The following is a 20178-nucleotide window of genomic DNA, read 5'->3' as shown; positions in this document are numbered from 1 at the left end:
AAATACAAAAAATTAGCTGGGCATGGTGGTGGGTGCCTGTAATTCCAGCTACTCAGGAGGCTGAGGCAGGAGAGTCGCTTGAATCTAAGAGGCAGCGGTTGCAGTGAGCCGAAATTGTACCACTGCGTCGCGCCACTGTACTCCAGCCTGGGTAACAGAGCAAGACTCCGTCTCAAAAAAAAGTAAAAATCCCTGAGACTGGGTAATTTATAAAGAAAAGAGGTTTCTTTGGCTCATGGTTCTGCAGTCTCTACAAGGAAGCATGGTGCTGGCACGTGCTCCTGATGAGGGTCTCAGGAAGCTTACAGTCATGGCAGAAGGGGAGGGAGAGCCAGCATGTCACATGGAGAGAGAGGGAGCAAGAGACAGAGAGGGGATGACATTGCAGGCTCTCTTAAATAACCAGATCCTGTGTGAACTCAGAGCCACAAGTCATTGCTGTACAGATGGCACCAAGCCATTCAAGAGGGATTTACCCCCATACCCTAACACCTCCCAGCAGGCCCACCTTTAACTTCGGGGATCACATTTCAACATGAGATTTGGGGGGGGACAGATTATCCAAATGATATCATTGTGCCAGTAGCCCCTCAAATGTCATGTTCTTCTCACATTGCAAAATACAGTCATCCCTTCCCAACAGTCACCCAAAGCCATACCTTGTTCCAGCATCAACTCAATCAAAAGTCTGTTGGATGAGCCCCCTTGTGGTAAGATGGCTAGCGAGGGTACCCTTTCTACAGTCCAGGAAGTAAAAATTGTGTTGCCGAAAGATCCTTTGTCTCAGTGCTATTTTTTCTTTGTGGCACTGAGCTTCTGTTTCCAACACATTGGCACCCCAGATGGGACCCCCATTCCCTTCTGGGGTGGTCTCCAGCTGAGACCCACCTGGTGCAAAAAATAAATTAACCTGGTCTCTCAGCAATGTGGGAAAAAAGAAAAGCTTCAAGCTTTGGTAAAAATCCTAAAGTTTAAGTGTGCATGCGAGAGAGAAGTGTGAGCGTTTCCTTTCTGCAAGATCTGTGATGGTTTCATAAGGCCTAGATGGTGGAGAGAGCAAAGCAAAAGTGAAGAGGAGTGAGAGAGACCTCCCAAAGGGCAGTGGGGGGATGATCGGAATCCTCCCCTGGAAAAAGAAAGGTAAAGGTAGCCGAGAAGGTTCCAGAGGAGCCCCAGTAAAGGCCCCCTGAGGCGGCCATAGCGGTGCCTGCAGCTAGGCCAGCTGCACGTTGAGGCGGGGCCCAGGGAAGCAAGGTCGCAGGTGCCCAGGGGCCAGGCCGCTCTGAGTGGCAGCGCGCCCAGGTGGCGCACCTGAGAAGTGCTGGGGGGCTGCCCAAGGCTAAGCAGAAAGCAGCGTGGTGGAGGTCGCCCGCGGGGCCGCTAGACATGGCCAGGGGTGCCGCAAAGGCAGCAGCAGGGGCCGGGACAGGCTGGTGGAGCAATGGCCACGGCAGCAGCAAGACGGCCCGAAGCCCTGTGCCGGGAACCTTGTGGGGCAGACGGGCACAGCACCCCCTGCCTGGCTGCCTGCACCCTGAGGAGGCCCCCGGGGCACAAGAAAACCAGCAGCAACAACAGCAGCCCAAAGCAAACCCCGCTCCGGCCAGCAAAGTGTGGAGAGAGAAAGCTGAGGTCTGTTGAGAAAATGTAAGAGAAAGTGTGTGTAAAAAAGAGAGAGACAGAGTTAGAAAAAAAAAGAAAAAGAAGAAGACAAGGAGGCAAAAAAAAAAAAAGAGAGAGGCTTTTTCTTTTGCAACTCAGGCAAAACAACTAAACCAAAACATGTTAAAAAAACTTTAAAGAGGAAAATTATAAAGAGGAGGGAATTGTGGGAAGTATAAAAGTTCCTCTTTAAAGTTTTCTTTCTTGCTAAAGAATAAATCATAAGCGTGCTAATAACTCTTTGTTAAACCCTATCCTATGCAGCTGTTAGACGTGCCGTGCTTACAGGCACGTAGCATATTCTATGTCCTTGTACTTTAACCAAGATATCTGTGCTGGGAGTGCTCACAGGCATGTCCCAGATCTCCATTGCTTTTGCCTGTTTAGAAAAGTTTTTGTTGTTGTTATTGTTGTTGTTGTTTTTGTTTTTTTTTGTTTTTGTTTTTGTTTTTTTGAGACGGAGTTTCGCTCGTTACCCAGGCTGGAGTGCAATGGCGCGATCGCGGCTCACCGCAACCTCCGCCTCCTGGGTTCAGGCAATTCTCCTGCCTCAGCCTCCTGAGTAGCAGCGATTACAGGCACGCGCCACCATGCCCAGCTAATTTTTTGTATTAGTAGAGACGGGGTTTCACCATGTTGACCAGGATGGTCTCGGTCTCTTGACCTCGTGATCCACCCGCCTCGGCCTCCCAAAGTGCTGGGATTACAGGCTTGAGCCACCGCGCCCGGCTAGAAAAGTTTTAAGTTGTTAGCCAATCAGGTTTTAGTTTAAATTGTGACGTCTGGCTCCAGCCAGCCAAGATCAGACACAGCAGTAAGGACGACCCCAGATGTGTAAGGAATAAATATGTGTGTTTTCCTTTGTTCACTGTACTCTCATGGCAAGCTGGCTAGTGAGGGTACCCTTCCTGCAGTCCAGGAAGTAAATATTGCATTGCTGAAAGATCCTTTGTCTCAGTGCTAATTTTTCTTTGTGGCACCAAGCGTCTGTTTCCAACAAGTTCAAAGTCTCATCCGAGACTCAAGGCAAGTTTCTTCCACCTATGAACCTGTATAATCAAAACCAGGCCGGGTGCAGTGGCTCACGCCTATAATCCCAGCACTTTGGGAGGCCGAGGCGAGTGGATCACGAGGGCAAGAGATTGAGACCATCCCGGTCAACATGATGAAACTCCGTCTCTACTATATATACAAAAATTAGCTGGGCATGGTGGTGCATGCCTGTAGTACCAGATACTCGGGAGGCTGAGGTGGGAGAATTGCTTGAACCCAGGAGGCGGAGGTTGCGGTGAGCCAAGATCGTGCCATTGCATTCCAGCCTGGGTAACAAAAGCGAAATTCCATCTCAGAGAAAAAAGAAAAAAGAAAAAAAAAATCAAAACCAAATTATTTACTCCCAAGATACAGTGGTGGCACCCCTATTGGGTAACATACCCATTGCAAAAGGGAGAAATCGGCCAAAAGAAAGGGGCAACAGGCCCACACAAGTCTGAAGCCCAGTAGGGCAGGCTGAAAATGTAAAGCTCCAAAATCATCCTTGACTCCGTGTCCCACATCCTGGCCACACTGGTGCAAGCGATGGGCTTCCGAGTCCTCAGGCAGCTCCACATATGTGGCTTTGCAGGATGCAGCCCCCATGGCTGCTCTCACTGGTTGGAGTTGAGTGCCTGTGGCTTTTTCAGTCTCTGGGTACAAGCTGCTGGTGGCTCTATAATTCTGGGGTCTGGAGAATGGTGGCCCCTTTCCCACAGCTCCATTGGGCAGCGCCCTAGTGGGGACTCTGGCTGGGTGGCTCCAACCTCATATTTTCCCCCCAGCGTTGCCCTAGTAGAGTGTGAGGGCTGTCCTGAGGTCCTCTGAAATGCCTTTCACCCCCTTTTCCCCATCATCTTGGCTATTAGCACATAACTCCCTTTTAGTCAAGCTCATCTCTCTAGCAAGTGTTTTCTCTACAGCCCACTTGAATTCCTCTCCTGAAAATGCTCCTTCCTTCTTCATGACATGGTCAGGCTGTAATTTTCCAGGCTTTTATACTCTGCTTCCCTTTTAATTATAAATTCTAACTTTGTCATTCCTTTGCTGCTGTATCTGACTGTAGGCTTTTAGAAACAACCATGCAACATCCTGAATCCCTTGCAGCCTAGAAATTTCTCCCACCAGAAATTTCTACATCATCATTCTTAAGCTAAACCTTCCACAAACCCCTTGGACAAGAACTCAATGCAGCCACATTCTTTGCTAAGGCATTACATGGTTGACCTTTGGTCTAGTTCCCGATAAATTCCCCATTTCCATTTGAGACCTCCTCGTCGGCCTGTCCTTCACTGTATTTCTTTTTCTTTATCTTTTATTTTATTTTTTTTTTTGAGAAGGAATCTCGTGCTGTCGCCCAGGCTGGAGTGCAATGGCACAATCTCGGCTCATTACAGCCTCCACCTCCTGGGTTCAAATGATTCTCCTGCCTCAACCTCTTCAGCAGTTGGGATTACAGGCACCTGCCACCACACCCAGCTAAGTTTTGTATTTTTAATAGAGATGGGGTTTCATCATGTTGGCCAGGCTGCTCTCAAACTTCTGACCTCATGATCTGCCTGCCTCCTGGCCCAGCCTCATTGTATTTCTATTAGCACTTTTGTCACAACTACTTAACAAGTCTGTAAGAAGTTCCAAACTTTCCCTAACCTTCCTGTCATCTTCTGAGCCCTCCAACCTCTTCCAGCCTTTGCCCATTTCCCAGTTCCAAAGCTGCTTCCAACCTCCATTTTCAGTTATTGTTACCGTAATGCTGCACTCCTCCATACTAATTTTCTGTGTTAGCCCATTTGTGTTACTATATAGGAATACCGGAGCCTGGGTAATTTATAAAGAAAGGAGATTTCCTTGGCTCACAGTTCTGCTGGCTGTGAGCATGACGCCAGCATCTACTTCTAGGGAGGCCCTCAGGAAGTTTACAATCTTGGTGGACTGGCAAAAAGGGAGCGGACGCGTCACATGGCAAGAGAGGGAGCAAGAGGGAGGGAGATGGTGCCAGGTTCTTTTAAACACTCAGGTCTCCTGTGAACTAAGAGAGGGAGAATTTATTATCATGAAGATGGCACCAAGCCATTCATGAGGGATCCGCCCCAGTGACCCAAATACCTCCCACAAGGCCCACTTCCAACACTGGAGGTCACATTTCAACATGAGATTCGAAGGGGAGAAAACATCCAAGCCATATCAGTGTGGAACTTTTTTTTTTGAGATGAAGTCTCGCTCTGTTGCCCAGTCTAGAGTGCAACGGCACAATCTTGGCTCACTCCAACCTCCGCCTCCCGGGTTCAAGAAACTCTCCTGCCTCAGCCTCTTGAGTAGCTGGGATTACAGGCACATGGTATCAAGCCTGGCTAATTTTTGTATTTTGAGTAGAGACAGGGGTTTTATCATGTTGGCCAGACTGGTCTCGAACTCCTGTACTCAGGTGATCCACCCGCCTCAGCCTCCCAGAGGGCTGGGATCACAGGAGTGAGCCACCACGCCGGCCCAGTGTGGAACGTATTTACCACTCTCGATCTCAGCAGTGGTTTTCCTCTCGTCTTAGCTAAAGCCTCCTGTCTTTTCATCCATAACCTCCTCAGCGGTGGTTCTGGGCTTCTTTTTGTTGGGTATGGGGGCAAGGGCAGTGGGGTACACATTTTCCTCACCCCTACTCCAAACAGGAGGCATTCAAGGCTGGAGAAGAAAAAGCACAGGTTTGGTGGCTGCTGTGTGACTATTGCAGCAAAATCCCTCCAGCCCTGGGCAGGGCAGCAGGCAGCACTTAGAGCAGCCCCTGAAAGTGACGAAAGGGGCCCAACTTGGAAATGTAGATAACACCACTAACCCAAAAGCCTGACCCAAAAAAGGTCCCATTTGCTGACCAGAGGGAGACACCTGCAGAGAAAATTTATTCTTTATGAAAAGAAATTTCCCCCTCATTCTTTTTATCCATACAACATAGATACTCCCTGATGTAGGGTGGCCTGTCAGTTATCTTTGGACAAAAAAGCACACCAAAATTGAGTTGCTTTATATGACAGAATCTCCCAAGTTGACGAGGAAATTCAGCACAGTCTCTGTCCATCCAAATCCCAGCTGCTATTTATTTATTTATTTTTCCGAGAAGGAGTCTGTCTCCCAGGCTAGAGTACAGTGCAGGGAATCTTGGTTAACTGCAACATCCACCTCCTGGGTTCAAGTGGTTCTCCTGCCTCTGCCTTCTGCGTAGCTGGAATTATAGTCATGCGCTACCACATCTGGCTAATTTTTCATTTTTTGTAGAGATGGGGTTTTGCCATGTTGACCAGGTTGGTTTCAAACTCCTGACCTCAGATGATCCTCCCACCTCAGCCTCCCAAAATGCTGGGATTATAGGCATGAGCCACCACACCCAGTCAGCTTTTATTTTCTTTTTAAACACAGAAATTGACAAACTGGTTTAAAAATTCATAGGGAAATTCAGAGCACCCAGGATAGCCAAGGCGTGAGCCAGCGTGCCCTGCCAAATCATACACTTTAAGTAGATCAACTTTATAGTGTCTGAATTATGTCTCAATCAGTTGTTTTTGAAAAACAAAACAGGCAGGGCATGGTAGCTCATGCCTGTAATCACAGAAATTTGGGAGGCCTAGGCAAGGGGATTGCTTGAACCCAGGAGTTCAAGACCAGCCTGGGCAACGTGGTGAAATCCCATCTTGATGAAATACACAAAAATCTGTTGGGTGGTGGCAAACCTGCTGTTTGGTAGAACTCAGTGGGGAAGCTTCATCTATCTGTTCCCCAGTGTCCGAGATGTGATTTAGCAGCTGGAGGCAAGGGTTGCCTGGAGACATTCACTTATCAGCTGCTGTCATCAACCGGTAGACATGTCACCTCTGCATGTGGCTTCCAAGGGAGAACATCCCAAGAAAACTAGGCAGAAGCTGTGTGGCCTTTTATGCCCCAGCCTCAGAAGTCTATAGCATCACTTGTGTCCTGGGAGGAGAGTCAAAGATACTTTTGCAAAGCGCATGTGAGAGTATGGGGTACTTATCTTAGGAAATAAACTTTTTTTTTTTTTGAGGTGACACTTTCGCTCTTGTCGCCCAGGCTGGAGTGCAGTGCTGCGATCTCGGCTCACTGCAACCTCTGCCTCCTGGGTTCAAATGATTCTCTTGCTTCAGATTCCTGAGTAGCTGGGATTACAGGCATGTGTCACCACACCCAGCTAATTTTTTGTATTTTTAGTAGAGATGGGGTTTCTCCATGGTGGTCAGGCTGGTCTTGAATTCCTGACCTCAGGTGATCCGCCCGCCTTGGCCTCCCAAACTGCTGGGATTAACAGGTGTGAGCCACCACGCTCGGTGGAAATAAACTCTTCACACTGGGAGCAATGGTCCTGAGTGGTCAAGTCGAGATGAGCCCCAGAAGCTGCTGAGACTCTTGAGTATTCCCATCAGGCATGTATTCTCTGCCATCACATCCCATTTGTTAGAATCTTCTGGATACTATATCTCAAAATAGTTGATGGCCACTTGAATTCAGCCATTTCAAATATTTTTTTCTCTTTTTTCCCACTTCACTTCCTCCCCCGGTCATTTCATATCGAAAGAGCTTCTTCAAGAGACAATTCCCAAACAGCACCTTGAGTATAAATACATATACAGTTTGTATTTGTTAATTTAAAAACAAGTAAGTGAGGATGAACAAAAATACTTGAAGGAGCAGAGCTGGATCTGGAGAGCATCGAGCATCTCTCTCTCTCTCTCTCTTTTTTTTTTTGGAGACGGAGTGTTGGTCTGTCACCAGGCTGGAGTACAGCTCTGTCACTAAGCTGGAGTGCAGTGGGGCAATCTCAGCTCACTGCAACCTCCGCCTCCTGCATTCAAGCAATTCTCCTGCCTCAGCCTCCCGAGTAGCTGAGACTACAGCTGCATGCCACCACACCTGGATAATTTTTTGTATTTTAGTAGAGATGGGGTTTCACCATGTTGCCCAGGCTAGTGTTGAACTCTTGAGCTCATGTAATCTGCCCGTCTCGGCTCTCAAAGTGCTAGGATTACAGGCATGAGCCACCGCACCCGGGCACGTCTAATGTATTTAATCATCCTCAAACTATGGAAACTGGTCTGTGCTGGTCTGCAGTGTATAAAAGACTGGAGAAGGAGGTGGTACAGATTTTGCACATGGGAATTCACAAGGAGGGGAGCTCCTGAAACTTCAGGTGGCAGAGAGGGCCACGAGCTGCCCCACTTGCTTCATTTCTGACCTGCTTGTTCCCAGTGACTGGGTTGGTTGGCATCGCCAGTGTCTCATATTTGGCCATTCTGAATACATTTCAGAAGCAACAGGAAAGTAAGAGTGCTAGGTTCCATAATGGCTTATGAACAAGTACATTTCTGTTGCACGGACTTTTAATTTTTCTTTTTCATTTGAGATGGAGTCTTGCTCTGCCATCCAGGCTGGAGTACAGTGGTGCGATCTCAGCTCACTGCAACCTCTGCCTCCCAGGTTCAAGCAATTCTCCTGCCTTAGCCTCTGGGACTACAGGCATGTGCCACCATGCCTGGCTAATTTTTTTTTTTTTTTAAGTAGAGACGGGTTTCACCATGTTAGTCAAGATGGTCTCGATCTCCTGACCTCGTGATCTGCCTGCCTTGGTCTCCTAAAGTGCTGGGATTACAGGCATGAGCCACCACGCCCGGCCAGATTTTTAATTTAATAAGGCTGTTTTTACCATGGCATTTGTAAGTGTATGTCCACTGCAGAAACAAATTTCTATCCTCAGTGTTGAGCTTTATTAGCTGAATTTGAAACAGCATTCAGAACACTTAGATGCTTCTTTTTTTTTTTTTTAAGAGATGAGGTTTCACCATGTTGGCCAGACTGGTCTCGAACTCCTGAGCTCAGGTGATCCACTGGCCTTGGCTTCTCAAAGTGCTGGGATTACAGGCGTGAGCCACTGCGCCCAGCCTAGATACTTCACCTCTGACAAAATAGTTCCAGAAGCTTTCCTCCGATTCCATGAATTGGATGGAAAGCAGTTTATATATACAAACTGGGAGCCACCACACCCACTCTATGTTTTAAATTTTGAAAAATTTATCAAAGTGGTATGTGCCCATGGTTAAGAGCTGACGCTTTCCAAGTCTCCTTCCTCAGAGGTGGCTTTTAGAAATTCTTGCAGCTTTCTTTTCCTCTAGCAGTTAACTGCTGCACTATCTCTAAAGTATACACTTGGCTGGGAGCAGTGGCTCACGCTTATCATCCCAACACCTTGGGATACGAAGGTGGATCGCTTGAGCCCAGGAGTTTGAGACCGGCCTGGGCAAGACAGTGACACTGTCTCTACAAAAAAAGTTTAAAAAACTAGCCCTGCATGGTGTCATGCGCCTGTAGTTCCAGTCCTGGGAGGCCCAGGCAGGAGGATTGCTTGAGCTCAGGAGTTTGGCCTGGGTATCAACGCGAGACCCTCATCCCTTCTTTAAAAAAAGCTACACCCTTTATCGCTATTCCTTAATGTATCAAATTTAGATGTCGTGGGCTGCTGGAAAGCTCCTAATCTTTCTAGATTTACAAAAGCCACATCTGCAAGGTTAATTTTTGTGCACAATGTGATTTATTCCTTCTTTTTGTTTTCTCCCCCTGAAGGCAGAAGCAAGCCAAGCCACATGCAAGTGGGGCCAGTGCTAGTTTTGTGGAAATGGCCAAGGACTTAGGCAGCGGTGTCCAATTTGGGTTCACCTTATGTGCACTGTTGTGATTTAAATCTTTATGTGGCACTACCCAGGTGTTTCCGATAATCCTGGTCAGGTTCAGGAACCACTGTCCTAAGCAGAGGTTTGTCAAGCTTTTCACACTGTAGGTCCCAGGCTACAGCCCTGGAGACTCAAGGCCTGATGGGCTTCATCCCATCTGTTCCTTACAGCGTGCAAAGCTGGCCAGGCCACTTACCACCTTTCTACTTGGCATGTGGCTCATGGGGCTGGCATGGGGCATTTCCTTTCCTCACTAAGCAGGTGAGGGCAGGTGGCTCAGCTAAGGCCACAGAGCCAGAACTGGAGATCAGGACTCGTGTGTCCTAGGGTACAGTTGTGGTGTTGTAGGTGCTCAGGGGTCCTAAGGTGGCAGGGTGTTTAACACCTGGTGAAAAGGTTAAATGCTAGGGTTTTTTTGAAATGTGAGTCTCATTCTGTCCTCCAGGATGGTGTGCAGGAGCTCCATCACCACTCCCTGCAGCCTCGACCTCCCAGACTCAAGTAATCTTCCTGCGCCAGCCTCCAGAGCAGCTGGGACTAGAGGTTCTCATCCCTCCTTGGCCTCCCAAAGTGCTGGGACTACAGGTGTGGCCATCATAGCTGGCCAAATGCAAGGATTCCTGCCCACTGCCTCCCCTCTACCTGCCCAAAAACATGGATGAGGGGCCCAGAAGCCTGCATGCATTCTGATGCTCAGATATGTAAGATGTCTACTTAGAAGCCATTAGCCCCTCAGTGCTTCAGGGACCTGGGTGTGGGCAACCACCCTGGGATGACCCCTCTGTGCTATTCCCCCTCCCCACCCAGCTTCTGGAAGGAGCACCACCAGGTTGTGTATAGCACCAGTGCACCAGAATGACCTTGGCTGCCCTGCAATGGAAGGAACGCTCACAAGCTGCAGGTAACCCAGCTGTCTCTAGATGCTCAGCTGCTTCTCTCAAATTTTGCGGGGGTGTGGGGAATGGGGAAGCTGTGAGGGCTATACAGTCATTTGGTCATTTCTGAGCTAAGTCCTTTTCTTCCTATGAAAGCTCTGCATGGCCCATTTCTTCTGGGTGGTAAACCTGTTCTTAGACAAATTACTAAAGTGGCCAGGTCACCAACACGTTATTGCAATGGCCCCGTTAAGTATGATCGCCTCAGTTTTACATGAGGAAACTGGCTCAGAGCAATTTCACTTGACTAGGGTCCCACAGCTTACGTGTAGCAGGGAATCAATGTGGGTTCGACTGAAATTAACTTTTTTGTTTTTGGGGGGACAGAGTCTTCCTCTGTCATCCAGGCTGGAGTGCAGCAGCTTGATCATAGTTCAGTGACCTTGACTTCCAGGGTTCAGACAATCCTCCGCTTCACTCTCCTGTGTAGCTGAAACCACAAGCATATACCACCAAATGAATAATTTTTCTATTTTTTGTAGAGATGGGGGTTCTCACTACGTTGCCTAGGCTGATCTTGAGTCCTTGGCCTCAAGCAATCCTCCTGTCTCAGCATCCCAAATTGCTGGGATTACAGGTGTGAGCCACTGCCTGAAACCTGTGGTTTTAATTATTAGCTTTTACTGGGTCCTGGGCTGCCCACCCTGGAGACTGAGTCCAACCCTGTGTGTAGTGGCGGGCTTCCCTCTGCCTGCTGTCCCTAGCCCCCTTCTCCAGCTTGGGTATTATATGGCTATGGCTCCCCTTTAAGTGAGTACCTATTAAGTGCCAGGCCTGGAGGCAACGTACTTCACACAATTTCTAATTCAGACAAGCAGCCTGAAAGTAAAGGAAGTTTGAAGCTGAAGGTCTGGGTCACTGACTCGGGTTTACCCAGCTGCTGAGCAGAAGTCAGCAGCTCTGAAGTCAGCTCTGTCTGCAGCTGAGAACGTGTGGAGATAGGGCTTCAGAGCCCAATGGCCACGGCTGTTTGCAGGCAGTAATACAAAGCATACATGAACAAACAGAGCCCAAACAGCAGCAGGGCCATGGCTGGGAGGGGCACGATGAGTCACTGTGCAGAAGTCTAGCTGTCTCCCTTGCAGGGTGTCCATAGGGACATGGTCATCCTGGGTGGAGCAGCTGGAGAAATTGGCAGAAGCAGAGGAAGGGCCCCTGGAGTCGGCTGTCATGGAGGTGGTTGACCAAGCCTGGCACCCGAACGTTGCACTACTTCCTCTAGGCCTGGCTAGACCTGGCTCAGCTGCGGAGGGCACCACGTGCCACCTTTCATCCTCTCCTCCGGCCCGTTTTGGCCTTCAATGGTTTTAGGCTGCTTTCCCCTCAGCCGTTTGCAGATTGTCCTCTACACTCCTGCAGTCCTCCCAGCCACCCCCACGAGGTGAGAAGGCTGGGCCTGAGCTCTCCCTCAGCATTTCCTGCTAAGGCTGGCACTTGACCTGGCCCAGGGCTGGGTGACCCTGGTGAATTTGTTTCCTCTTCTGCCCACAGCCCGCTTCTTGCTGTCCTTCCCAAGGGCTTGGTGAGAAGTGGGCAGGAGTATGAAGTCTTCAAAGAGCATAGGCAGTAAGAGGGTGTCGGCACAACGCCCTTCTGAAGGTCGCCCACACCCTGGGATCCGGCCTGAGCTCTCAACAGCGGGGCTGGAGGTGGCTCTCTTCCACGCATGGCAGAGAAGAGGGCCGCCGTACACCCTGAACCGATTTGCTCTCATTCAAAACCGCTTTCACGAAATACAAACAGAACAATATGGGCTGGGTGCGGTGGCTCACACCTGTAATCCCAGCACTTTGGGAGGCCAAGGTGGGCAGATCGCTTGAGCTCAGGAGTTTGAGACTAGCCTGGGCAATATGGCAAAACCCCATCCCTATTTAAAATGAAAAAACAGAGGGGAAAAAAACCCCAAAACCAAACAAAAACAAATAGAAGGTGGACAAAACCTCCCAGGATGCCGTGGAACTTCAGACACTGGCTCTCAACTCCCGCAATGACTCCACTCATCTCAGCTCAAGCCTGTCTTCCTGGCATCCGCCAGATCTGCAGCCCTGGTGTGGAAGTGTGGAGGGCTGGGAAGGACACCTAATTTTCCCCAGCAAATCCTTTTGCCAAGGGGTACCCAGGGCTGAAGAAGAGAAGCTCCAGCTCTGGCGTGGAGCTGTGCTGTCCACAGCAGTCCCGAGGCAGCCAGTGGGGGAAGCTGGCTGACAGGCAAACCAAGGCAATCCAAGCAGAACAAGTGCAACGGCCGCCCAGGCTGGAGTGCAGCGTCATGATCACGGCTCACTGAGCCTTGAACTCCCAGGCTTACGCAACTCTTCCACCTTTCTCCAGAGTAGCGGGGACCACAGGTGCGTGCCACCACGCCTAGCTAATTTTTTCATTTTTTTGTAGAGACGGGATCTCTCTGAATTGCCCAGGCTGGTTTCAAACTCCTGGGCTCACCAAAGGCCTCTTTCTTAAGAAAGATCCCCGTCTCCAGGGAGACATCCTACAAAGTTTTATTCTTTACAGGAACTCAGTGCCCATTATGTACCCTGTCCACAGCCAAACAAAAAGCTGCTCTCTCTAGAGGGGTGGCGGCAGTCCCGCATGGTCCAGTGAGACCCCGAAGGTTCCAGGAGACCTTCGGTCCTGAGTCTCTTTCAGTCACTGTCTTCTGACTCTGAGTCTTCTGCGGACTCGGATGCACTCTCTGGCAAGTCATCTCCCATCTGCTGGAACCTTCCCGACTGTGAGTCCCACATGTATTTGATGGTCACCTTGAATTCAGCCATCTCATACCCAAAAAGCTTCTGCAAGAGACAAAGGAAACAAAACATCAGGAGGAATGAAGGTATTCAGAAGTGCGGGGCATTCTCAGGAGGCAGAGGAAAGGCAGTGGCCCCTCCTGCCAGGGCCCTCAGGGGGCCACACTCACCAGGACGCGAGCCTGCTCCGGGGTCAGCACGTCGCCCTCCTTGCACACCTCGTAGTCGGACAGCAGGGTCACCACACCTGCAGAGGAGGGGGGTCCCCAGTTACCTCTGGCCCAGGGGCCTGCAGAGCCCTCTCTGTCCTGCCAAGTTGGGAGAAATCCAGTTGGCCACCTGCCCTCCCCACAGCTCCAACACACACTGGGCAGTGGCTGCCTCCATGAGGTCCCTTGATTTGCTGCAGCCTCGACCTCCTGGGCTCGAGTGATCCTCTTGCCTCAGCCTCCCATATAGCTAGGACCACAGGCACACACCACCATGGCTAAGTTTTTGACTTTTTTTTTTTAATAGGTGCCAGGCCCCAGATGTCCTTCAAGGGCTGCATTCTGGCTGTAAGTTACTGTCTGCTTTCACCCCAACTGTGAGGCGGGCACTCTTAGCTCCATTTTCACATGAGAAAATGGAGGCTTGTAGAAATAACTTGCTCAGCTAGAAAGGGAAAAGCTTGCAGGCCTGTGCTCTTGGACTCTGGGCTGTCACCTTTTGGCTCCAGGGCTGTCCATACCTCTCTTGAGGGTGGTAGGCAGGCCCAGCTGCCTGAGCTGTGGCTCCATGGAGTGGGGGAACTGCTCCAGGGGCCCTGAGTCCAAGCTCACAGTGAAAGTTGCTTTGTTACCAGCTCGGGCATAGTCCATTTCTGCGTATTTCGTGAACCATCTAAAGGAAAAGAGAAGTGGTAAGAGGGGATGCTCCTGGCCACACCACCAGCCCACGAGTCAGGTTCCCCAAGTGTCCTGTGGTCCTGGGCCTTCTCCCATCATAGAAGCCAGCCAGCCCAGAGCACCATGCTGGAGAGGGCAGAGAGGGCTGTGGTCCCAGGCGACAAGCTCAGTGACAGGCTTACACGGAAGGAAGTCCCTGCATCATTCCTTCCCTGAAATCCCCTCACCCTCCTCTTCCCCTCCGTTCCTCAGGAGTACTTACTCATTCACCTCCTCCTTTGTGCGGTTGGTGAACAGGAGACCCACTTCACCCCTCAACTTTTTGCTGACCTACAAATCAACAGTGAGGCCGGCTTGGTCACATTAGAGTAGTGCTTCTCTACTAGGCACGTTTTTGGTCACCAGGGGACATTTGGCATCTAAAGATGTTTCTGATTGTCACAGCAGGAAGGAGTGGGAGGCAGGAAGTGTGCTATTCCCTGGGTCTGGAGGTGAAGGGAGAGCTTTAAGCCAGGACCTGCTCCCTCTGAGCCACAGAGCTGCCAATGGCTGGGGGCGGCTGTCACGTGGGAGTTGTGGGAGAGAAGGTGGCTTTGCATGAGCCCCTCCCCTTGAGGACCAGCGACTTACCTGGTGCAGGTTGTCTTTGTACTCATCAGATGGGCTCCGACCCAAGGCCACCATCATCACCTTGTTTTTGCCAAAGAACATCCTACCGCAAGAGAAAGAGCGTTCTGTGAAGGAAGTACCCTGCCCTCCCCATCCCTCAGCTACCCACAAAGCCGCTCTAGTTCCCAGTGACCTCAGGCCCAGGCTGAGCCAGTAGCACCCACTTCTCCATGCTGCCTGGCCACACAATCCCCCACTCAGGGTCCCTTTCATTATGTCCTCACCCACAAACCCCTGACATGGCAACATTTTGTGTCCCAGCCCATCATGAGCATTCTGTACCGGTTCCCCATCTGGATGTACGAAGGAGGCATGTTAACAGCTGAAGCAGAGCCGGTGTGGCAAGAGACCACCACCAGGGCCACCTGCCCCAGGACAGAAACTTGCCATGTGGTTCCTGCATCCTGCTCCCAGGTCACTGTGTTCCAGTGCATGTACTGACATTCTAAAATTCGTGTGATGCTCCTAAACCACCCAGACTCCAGGGTTAAAGGGTCACTTTTCCTGAAAGGACCACCTCTCAAACATCTCCTGAGAAACTGCCAAGTCCTGCCTCCTAAAGGCTCAGTGCAAGACCTGCTTTTTTTTTTTGAGATGGAGTCTCATTCTATCACCCAGGCTGGAGTGCAATGGTGCAGCTCACTGCAATCTCTGCCTCATGGGTTCAAGTGATTCTTCCGCCTCAGCCTCCCGAGTAGTTGGGATTACAGGCGTCTGCCACCACACCAGGCTAATTTTTGTATTTTTAGTAGAGAAGGGGTTTTGTCATGTTGGCCAGGCTGGTCTCGAACTCCTGAGCTCAGGTGATCCGCCTGCCTCAGCCTCCCAAAGTGCTGGGATTACAGGCGTGAGCCACCGCACCCGGCCCAAGACCAGCTTTAACAGTGAAAAAGCAGTGCTCTTCAGTAGCAGGTAGCACTTGACTGTCCTTACCAAAGTGTCAGTGGCATGACCCAGGCAGCTAAAGGGTCAGAAGTTGCTCCTGTGCTTTGACTGAGAGCAGCCTGCTGTCCCCACTCAGAAGGGCCTTTCTCCCCCTGCCCGCTCACCGGCTGTGCTTCCAGGCGTTCCGGATGTCCTTCAGCTTGCTATTCCTCATGTTGGCCACAGAGAAGATGAAAAGGTACTTGTAGGTGTCCACACATTTCCGAAGCTGTGGGACAATTCACGAGGCTGAGTTCAAGCAGCAGCATACGATGGGCACTACTGACCGCAATCTGCTCTGGGCCCCGGACAACTATGGAAACTGGAAGAACTGGAGGCCTCTCATTTGGTTGTCTCCCACCTCCATTACTGAAATTAGGATCGCCAACTACAGGGGAGGCTGAGCCATGGATCTACACCCCACGGCCTTTCCCAGGCCTCTGACTTCTCTATGACCAACAGTGAAACTGACCATCAGCTGTTACCCACACCAGCAAGGCTCCTGCCACATGGAAGCACATGGAGCCTCGGCGTTACAAGGGGACGCAGCTCATCGGTACTGCTCTGCACGTGGTGCTGGCCAAAACCATGAGGCGGCCTCCAGGAGTGGAGTCTGTGCAGGAGGAGACAGTTTTCACCTAGCCTGCAGCCCAGGTTGGCAGGTCAGAAGCACTACAGACAATGGGTTGGTGCAGTCTCCTACATGCAGCAATTTTTTTTTTTTTTAAAGACAGGGCCTCACTCTGTTGCCCAGGCTGCGTACCACCAAGTCCAGCTAGTTTTTCTCTCTTTTCTTTTTGTAGAGATGAGGTTTTGCCATGTTGCCCAGGCTGGTCGGCTGGTCTTGAACTCAAGCTATCTGATCACTTGGCCTCTCAAAGTGCTGGGATTACAGGTGTGAGCCACCGTGGCTGGCCTCCTCCTGTCTTTTGACACTGGGCAGGCTAACAAACCTCTGTAAGCTTCAGTGACCCCAAATGGAAAACAGCAACATCATCACCTAGTACCTACATCACAGGGATGTTATAAGGATGGAGTGGAACAATACATCTGAAACACTTAGTGCAGGACAGGGCACAGAGTAAGAACTAATCAAAGCTGTAAACCATCACTATGGAAGTTTCTGCTGGTGCTGCTGCTGGAGGAAAAAGGGCTGGATTAGCAGCTTGGAGATTCCCCGCCCCCAACTAGTATGCTCTCCTGGCCAACAGTCCTATACCTACAACGATTGCAAGCTCTAGGAAAAGAACCACCTCTTACCTCTTCTATCAGGTTTTGTTTCAATTCCAAGCCTTTCTTGGCAGTTTTGGTTAAGGAGACTAATGGAAACAAGAAGGAGAGAGATGATGAGAGACAAATCTAGATGCACTGGAGACTTCAGCTGGATGCAGCCATGCTGAAAAAAGGCAGCAAGGCCTTCATGGCCATCATTTCTGGCACACAAAGCCATTCCAGGGCCCATGGAATGCCTACTCATTAGCATTCTTGGGCCTGACGATCCCTGGATATAAATCCTGCTATTTAGACAAACTAGGCCTTTCTTAGCTCCTGAGGCTGACCCAAATAACTTGGTTGCAGTGTGAGGGGTGGAGGTTGTTCCTGCTGCTGGGAGTGCTCTCGGTGGTAGATCTCACCTGCCGGTTGAGGCAGGCCTCTGTTTTTTTTTGGCTTTTTTTTTTTTTTTTGAGATGGGGTCTTACTCTGTCACCCAGGCTGGAGTGCAGTGGCACAATCTCGGCTCACTGTAGCCTTGACCTCCTGGGCTCAGGCAATCCTCCCACACAGTTAGGACTACAGACACACACCATCATGGTCTGCTAATTTTGTCTGGGACCACAGAAATCCACCACCATACCCAAGTGATTTTTCTATTTTTTGCAAAGATGAATTCTGCCATGTTGTCTGGGTTGGTCTCAAACTCCTGGGCTCGAGATCTGCCTACTTCAGCCTCCCAAACTGTTGGAATCATAGGTGTGAGCCACCGCAACCAGCCCCTTTCTGCTCTCAACCATGATGCAGAGGCCACTCTCGCTGGCCTATACGGTGAAACAGCAAGTCTGGGGCTCAACCTCCTGTTATGTATCTGCGCTCCAGTTTTGCAATGTAGACTCACAGATGCAGCAACACCTCTCTGGGGAGGAACATGTTACCTCTATTGTAACAATGGCTGGGGCCCAATTTACCCTCTACCCAGAAAGTTTGGCATTTGCCAGACCTGACCCAGGCCCTCTGCACAGAATCAAATTGTTCCAGAATCACTTAAAAGAACTCCAAATGCAAAGCCCCGGGTGCCCTCACAAAGGGGCCCTGGCCTCTCTTCTTTAACCTGCCTGGCACTCAGCCCCTCTTAACAAGGCACCACACAGACAAGGACAATCACACCAGCAAGGAGGGCAAAAGAAGTATAGCTGGCCACTTCCCATCATTTCCACTGTTATACCTTGGATCCAAGCCAGCATCGCCCTCTCTTGGATTAATACTGGCCTCACTGCTTCCATCCCTGCCCTCTGACCTGCCTTTCCCAGCTAGTCTCACCAAGGCAACCAGAGTGACCCTTTACAAGTAAAGGTAAATCACATGAATCTTCTGCTTGAACTCTAGGCAAGAAAGCCAATGCCTTACCAAGGCTGAGGAAGTCCTGCCCTCTCTGCCTAACCCTCTTCCCCAACTCTGTTTGGCTCCTTCTGTCCAGCCCCACTGGCCTCTTGTCCCAAACATGTCAAATCTGCTCCCACTTCAGAGCCTCTTCACTTCACGTTCCCTCTACTTGGAACAGCTTTCTGCCAGGTATTTCTACAGGTGCGCAATTCCACAGGTTGCTCACTTCCTTTCTTCGATTTTCTGCTCATTTGTCACCTCATCAGTGAGACCTTTCCTGATCACATTATACAAAATATCACCGTCTCTTCACCCCGTGTTTACTCAATCTGATTTTTAGCATTTTGTGGAATGTGTTTCCCCTAAAACGTTAAGCTTGATGAGAAATAGGCCTTCCTTGTTGTAACTGCTGTATCCTCCAACGCCTAGCAAGTGACAGATCCCTAAATATTTTTAAATATGCCAGGGAGCGGGGTGGAGAGAGATGCCACCACAGCAAAGGTGGCCAAAGATGGTCTCTTAAGAGGTGCTCAAGTCGGGCATAGTGGCTCACGCCTCTAATCCCAGCACTTTGGGAGGCTGAGGCAGGAGGGTCGTTTGAGCCCAGGAGTTCCAGACCAGCCTTGGCAACACACTGAGAGTCATCTCTACAAAAACAAAACAAAAAAAACCTGGTTCGAGACCAGCCTGGCCAATATGGTGAAACCCCAACTTTACTAAAAATACAAAAAATTAGCTGGGCGTGGTGGTGTGCACCTGCAGTCCCAGCTACTCGGGAGGCTGAGGTGGGAGGATAACTTAAGCCCAAGAGGTCGAGGCTGCAAGGACTTATTTTATCTATCTATCTGTTTGTTTATTTTTGAGAGGGAGTCTCGCTCTGTCGTGCCCAGGCTGGAGTGCAGTGGTGTGATCTTGGCTTATTGCAACCTCCACCTCCCAGGTTCAAGCGATTCTCCCGCCTCTATCTCCCAAGTAGCTGGGATTACAGGCACCCGCCACCACGCCCAGCTAGTTTTTTGTATTTTTAGTAAAGATGGGATTTCACCATATTGGCCAGGCTAGTCTCGAACTCCCGACCTCAGATGACCCACCCGCCTCGCCTCCCAAAGTGCTGGGATTACAGGCGTAAGCCACCGTGCCCGGCCTGCAGTGACTTATGATCGCACCATTGCACTCCAGCCTAGGCAACAGAGCGAGACCCTGTCTCAGAGAGGTCTTGTTAACTGACAAGTAAGAAAGAACAAGCCATACGAAGAGGTAAGCATGCCAGGCAGAAACAACCGCAGATACACAACGCCAGAACGCGAACAAGCCTGTGCTGGAAGAAGGGAAAGGGGAAAGGCGGTGGCGGGAGCGCAGGAAGTTGAGAAAGGACCGAGGTTGGGAAAAGTGGGCCGAAATGAGTTGGGGGTGCTCAGGGGCTGTCTCCCGGCCCAGTCGGCCTTGCAAGAGCACTTGAAACTAGGCAAAAGAGTCTCGGCTCCCTGGACACGACCAGGCGTCAGTCGCCTCTGGCGGTTCTACAGCCCCGAAGCCCCCATTCCAGCTCGCAGCGAGGCAGAACACCTCGAGGATATTCCTGGCGTTCTGTTCTGCGTCCCCGCCGCCCCGAAGCCCTCACCGCAGGCTGGGCAGCCAGCCCGCGGAGTTCCCCAAAGAGTCCCAATGCTCCCTTCGCCCACCTTTCTTGTCGCGCTTGGATTTGGGCATCGCGTTGAATCCACGTGCGGCGGAAGACGGTGCACCCCGTTAAGACCCCGGCGGCGCGGGGCCCTCTGGGACGGCCCTGGGGGGCTGCCCCTCGCGTGTGCCTGACCCAATATGCGCTGCAGCCCGCTTCTCTCTGCCGAGGCGTCGCCTGCGCTTTCTCCTGAGCCTGTAGGGCGACTTCCTGCGCACCCAGGCGGCCCCCGAACCCCGAAGGCCCCACCGAGGACCTCCTACAAGGTCCCTGCTCTTTGGTCCCGCGGAGGTGGAGCCGCGGCGCGGTGCATGCCGGGACGGC

General features: G+C 50.8%; 1 protein-coding gene across 2 annotated transcripts; it reads right to left on the bottom strand.

The window, feature by feature from the left end:
• Positions 1 to 12822: 12822 nt before the first annotated feature.
• MRTO4 (MRT4 homolog, ribosome maturation factor) lies at positions 12823 to 20128 on the bottom strand. Of its 2 annotated transcripts, none has more exons than XM_012439764.3 (8): positions 19856 to 20128; positions 16836 to 16894; positions 15701 to 15804; positions 14613 to 14694; positions 14245 to 14312; positions 13826 to 13977; positions 13266 to 13342; positions 12823 to 13140 (listed from the first exon to the last, which is right to left on the bottom strand). In XM_012439764.3, exons 1-8 carry the CDS (start codon positions 19881 to 19883, stop codon positions 12991 to 12993), a joined length of 720 nt encoding a protein of 239 aa, XP_012295187.1. In that variant the 5' UTR covers positions 19884 to 20128; the 3' UTR covers positions 12823 to 12990. The 2 variants fall into 2 exon arrangements, with proteins under 2 accessions (XP_012295187.1, XP_012295188.1); XM_012439765.2 differs by lacking the exon at positions 19856 to 20128 and adding an exon at positions 16048 to 16188.
• Positions 20129 to 20178: the final 50 nt, after the last annotated feature.

Source organism: Aotus nancymaae, unplaced genomic scaffold, assembly GCF_030222135.1.
Source record: "Aotus nancymaae isolate 86718 unplaced genomic scaffold, 86718_ANA_hifiasm-v0.15.2.pri h1tg000053l, whole genome shotgun sequence".
In the NCBI taxonomy this organism is placed as follows: domain Eukaryota; kingdom Metazoa; phylum Chordata; class Mammalia; order Primates; family Aotidae; genus Aotus; species Aotus nancymaae.
The sequence above is the reverse complement of the archived record's forward strand: the minus strand, read 5'-3'. Positions and strand labels throughout refer to the sequence as shown.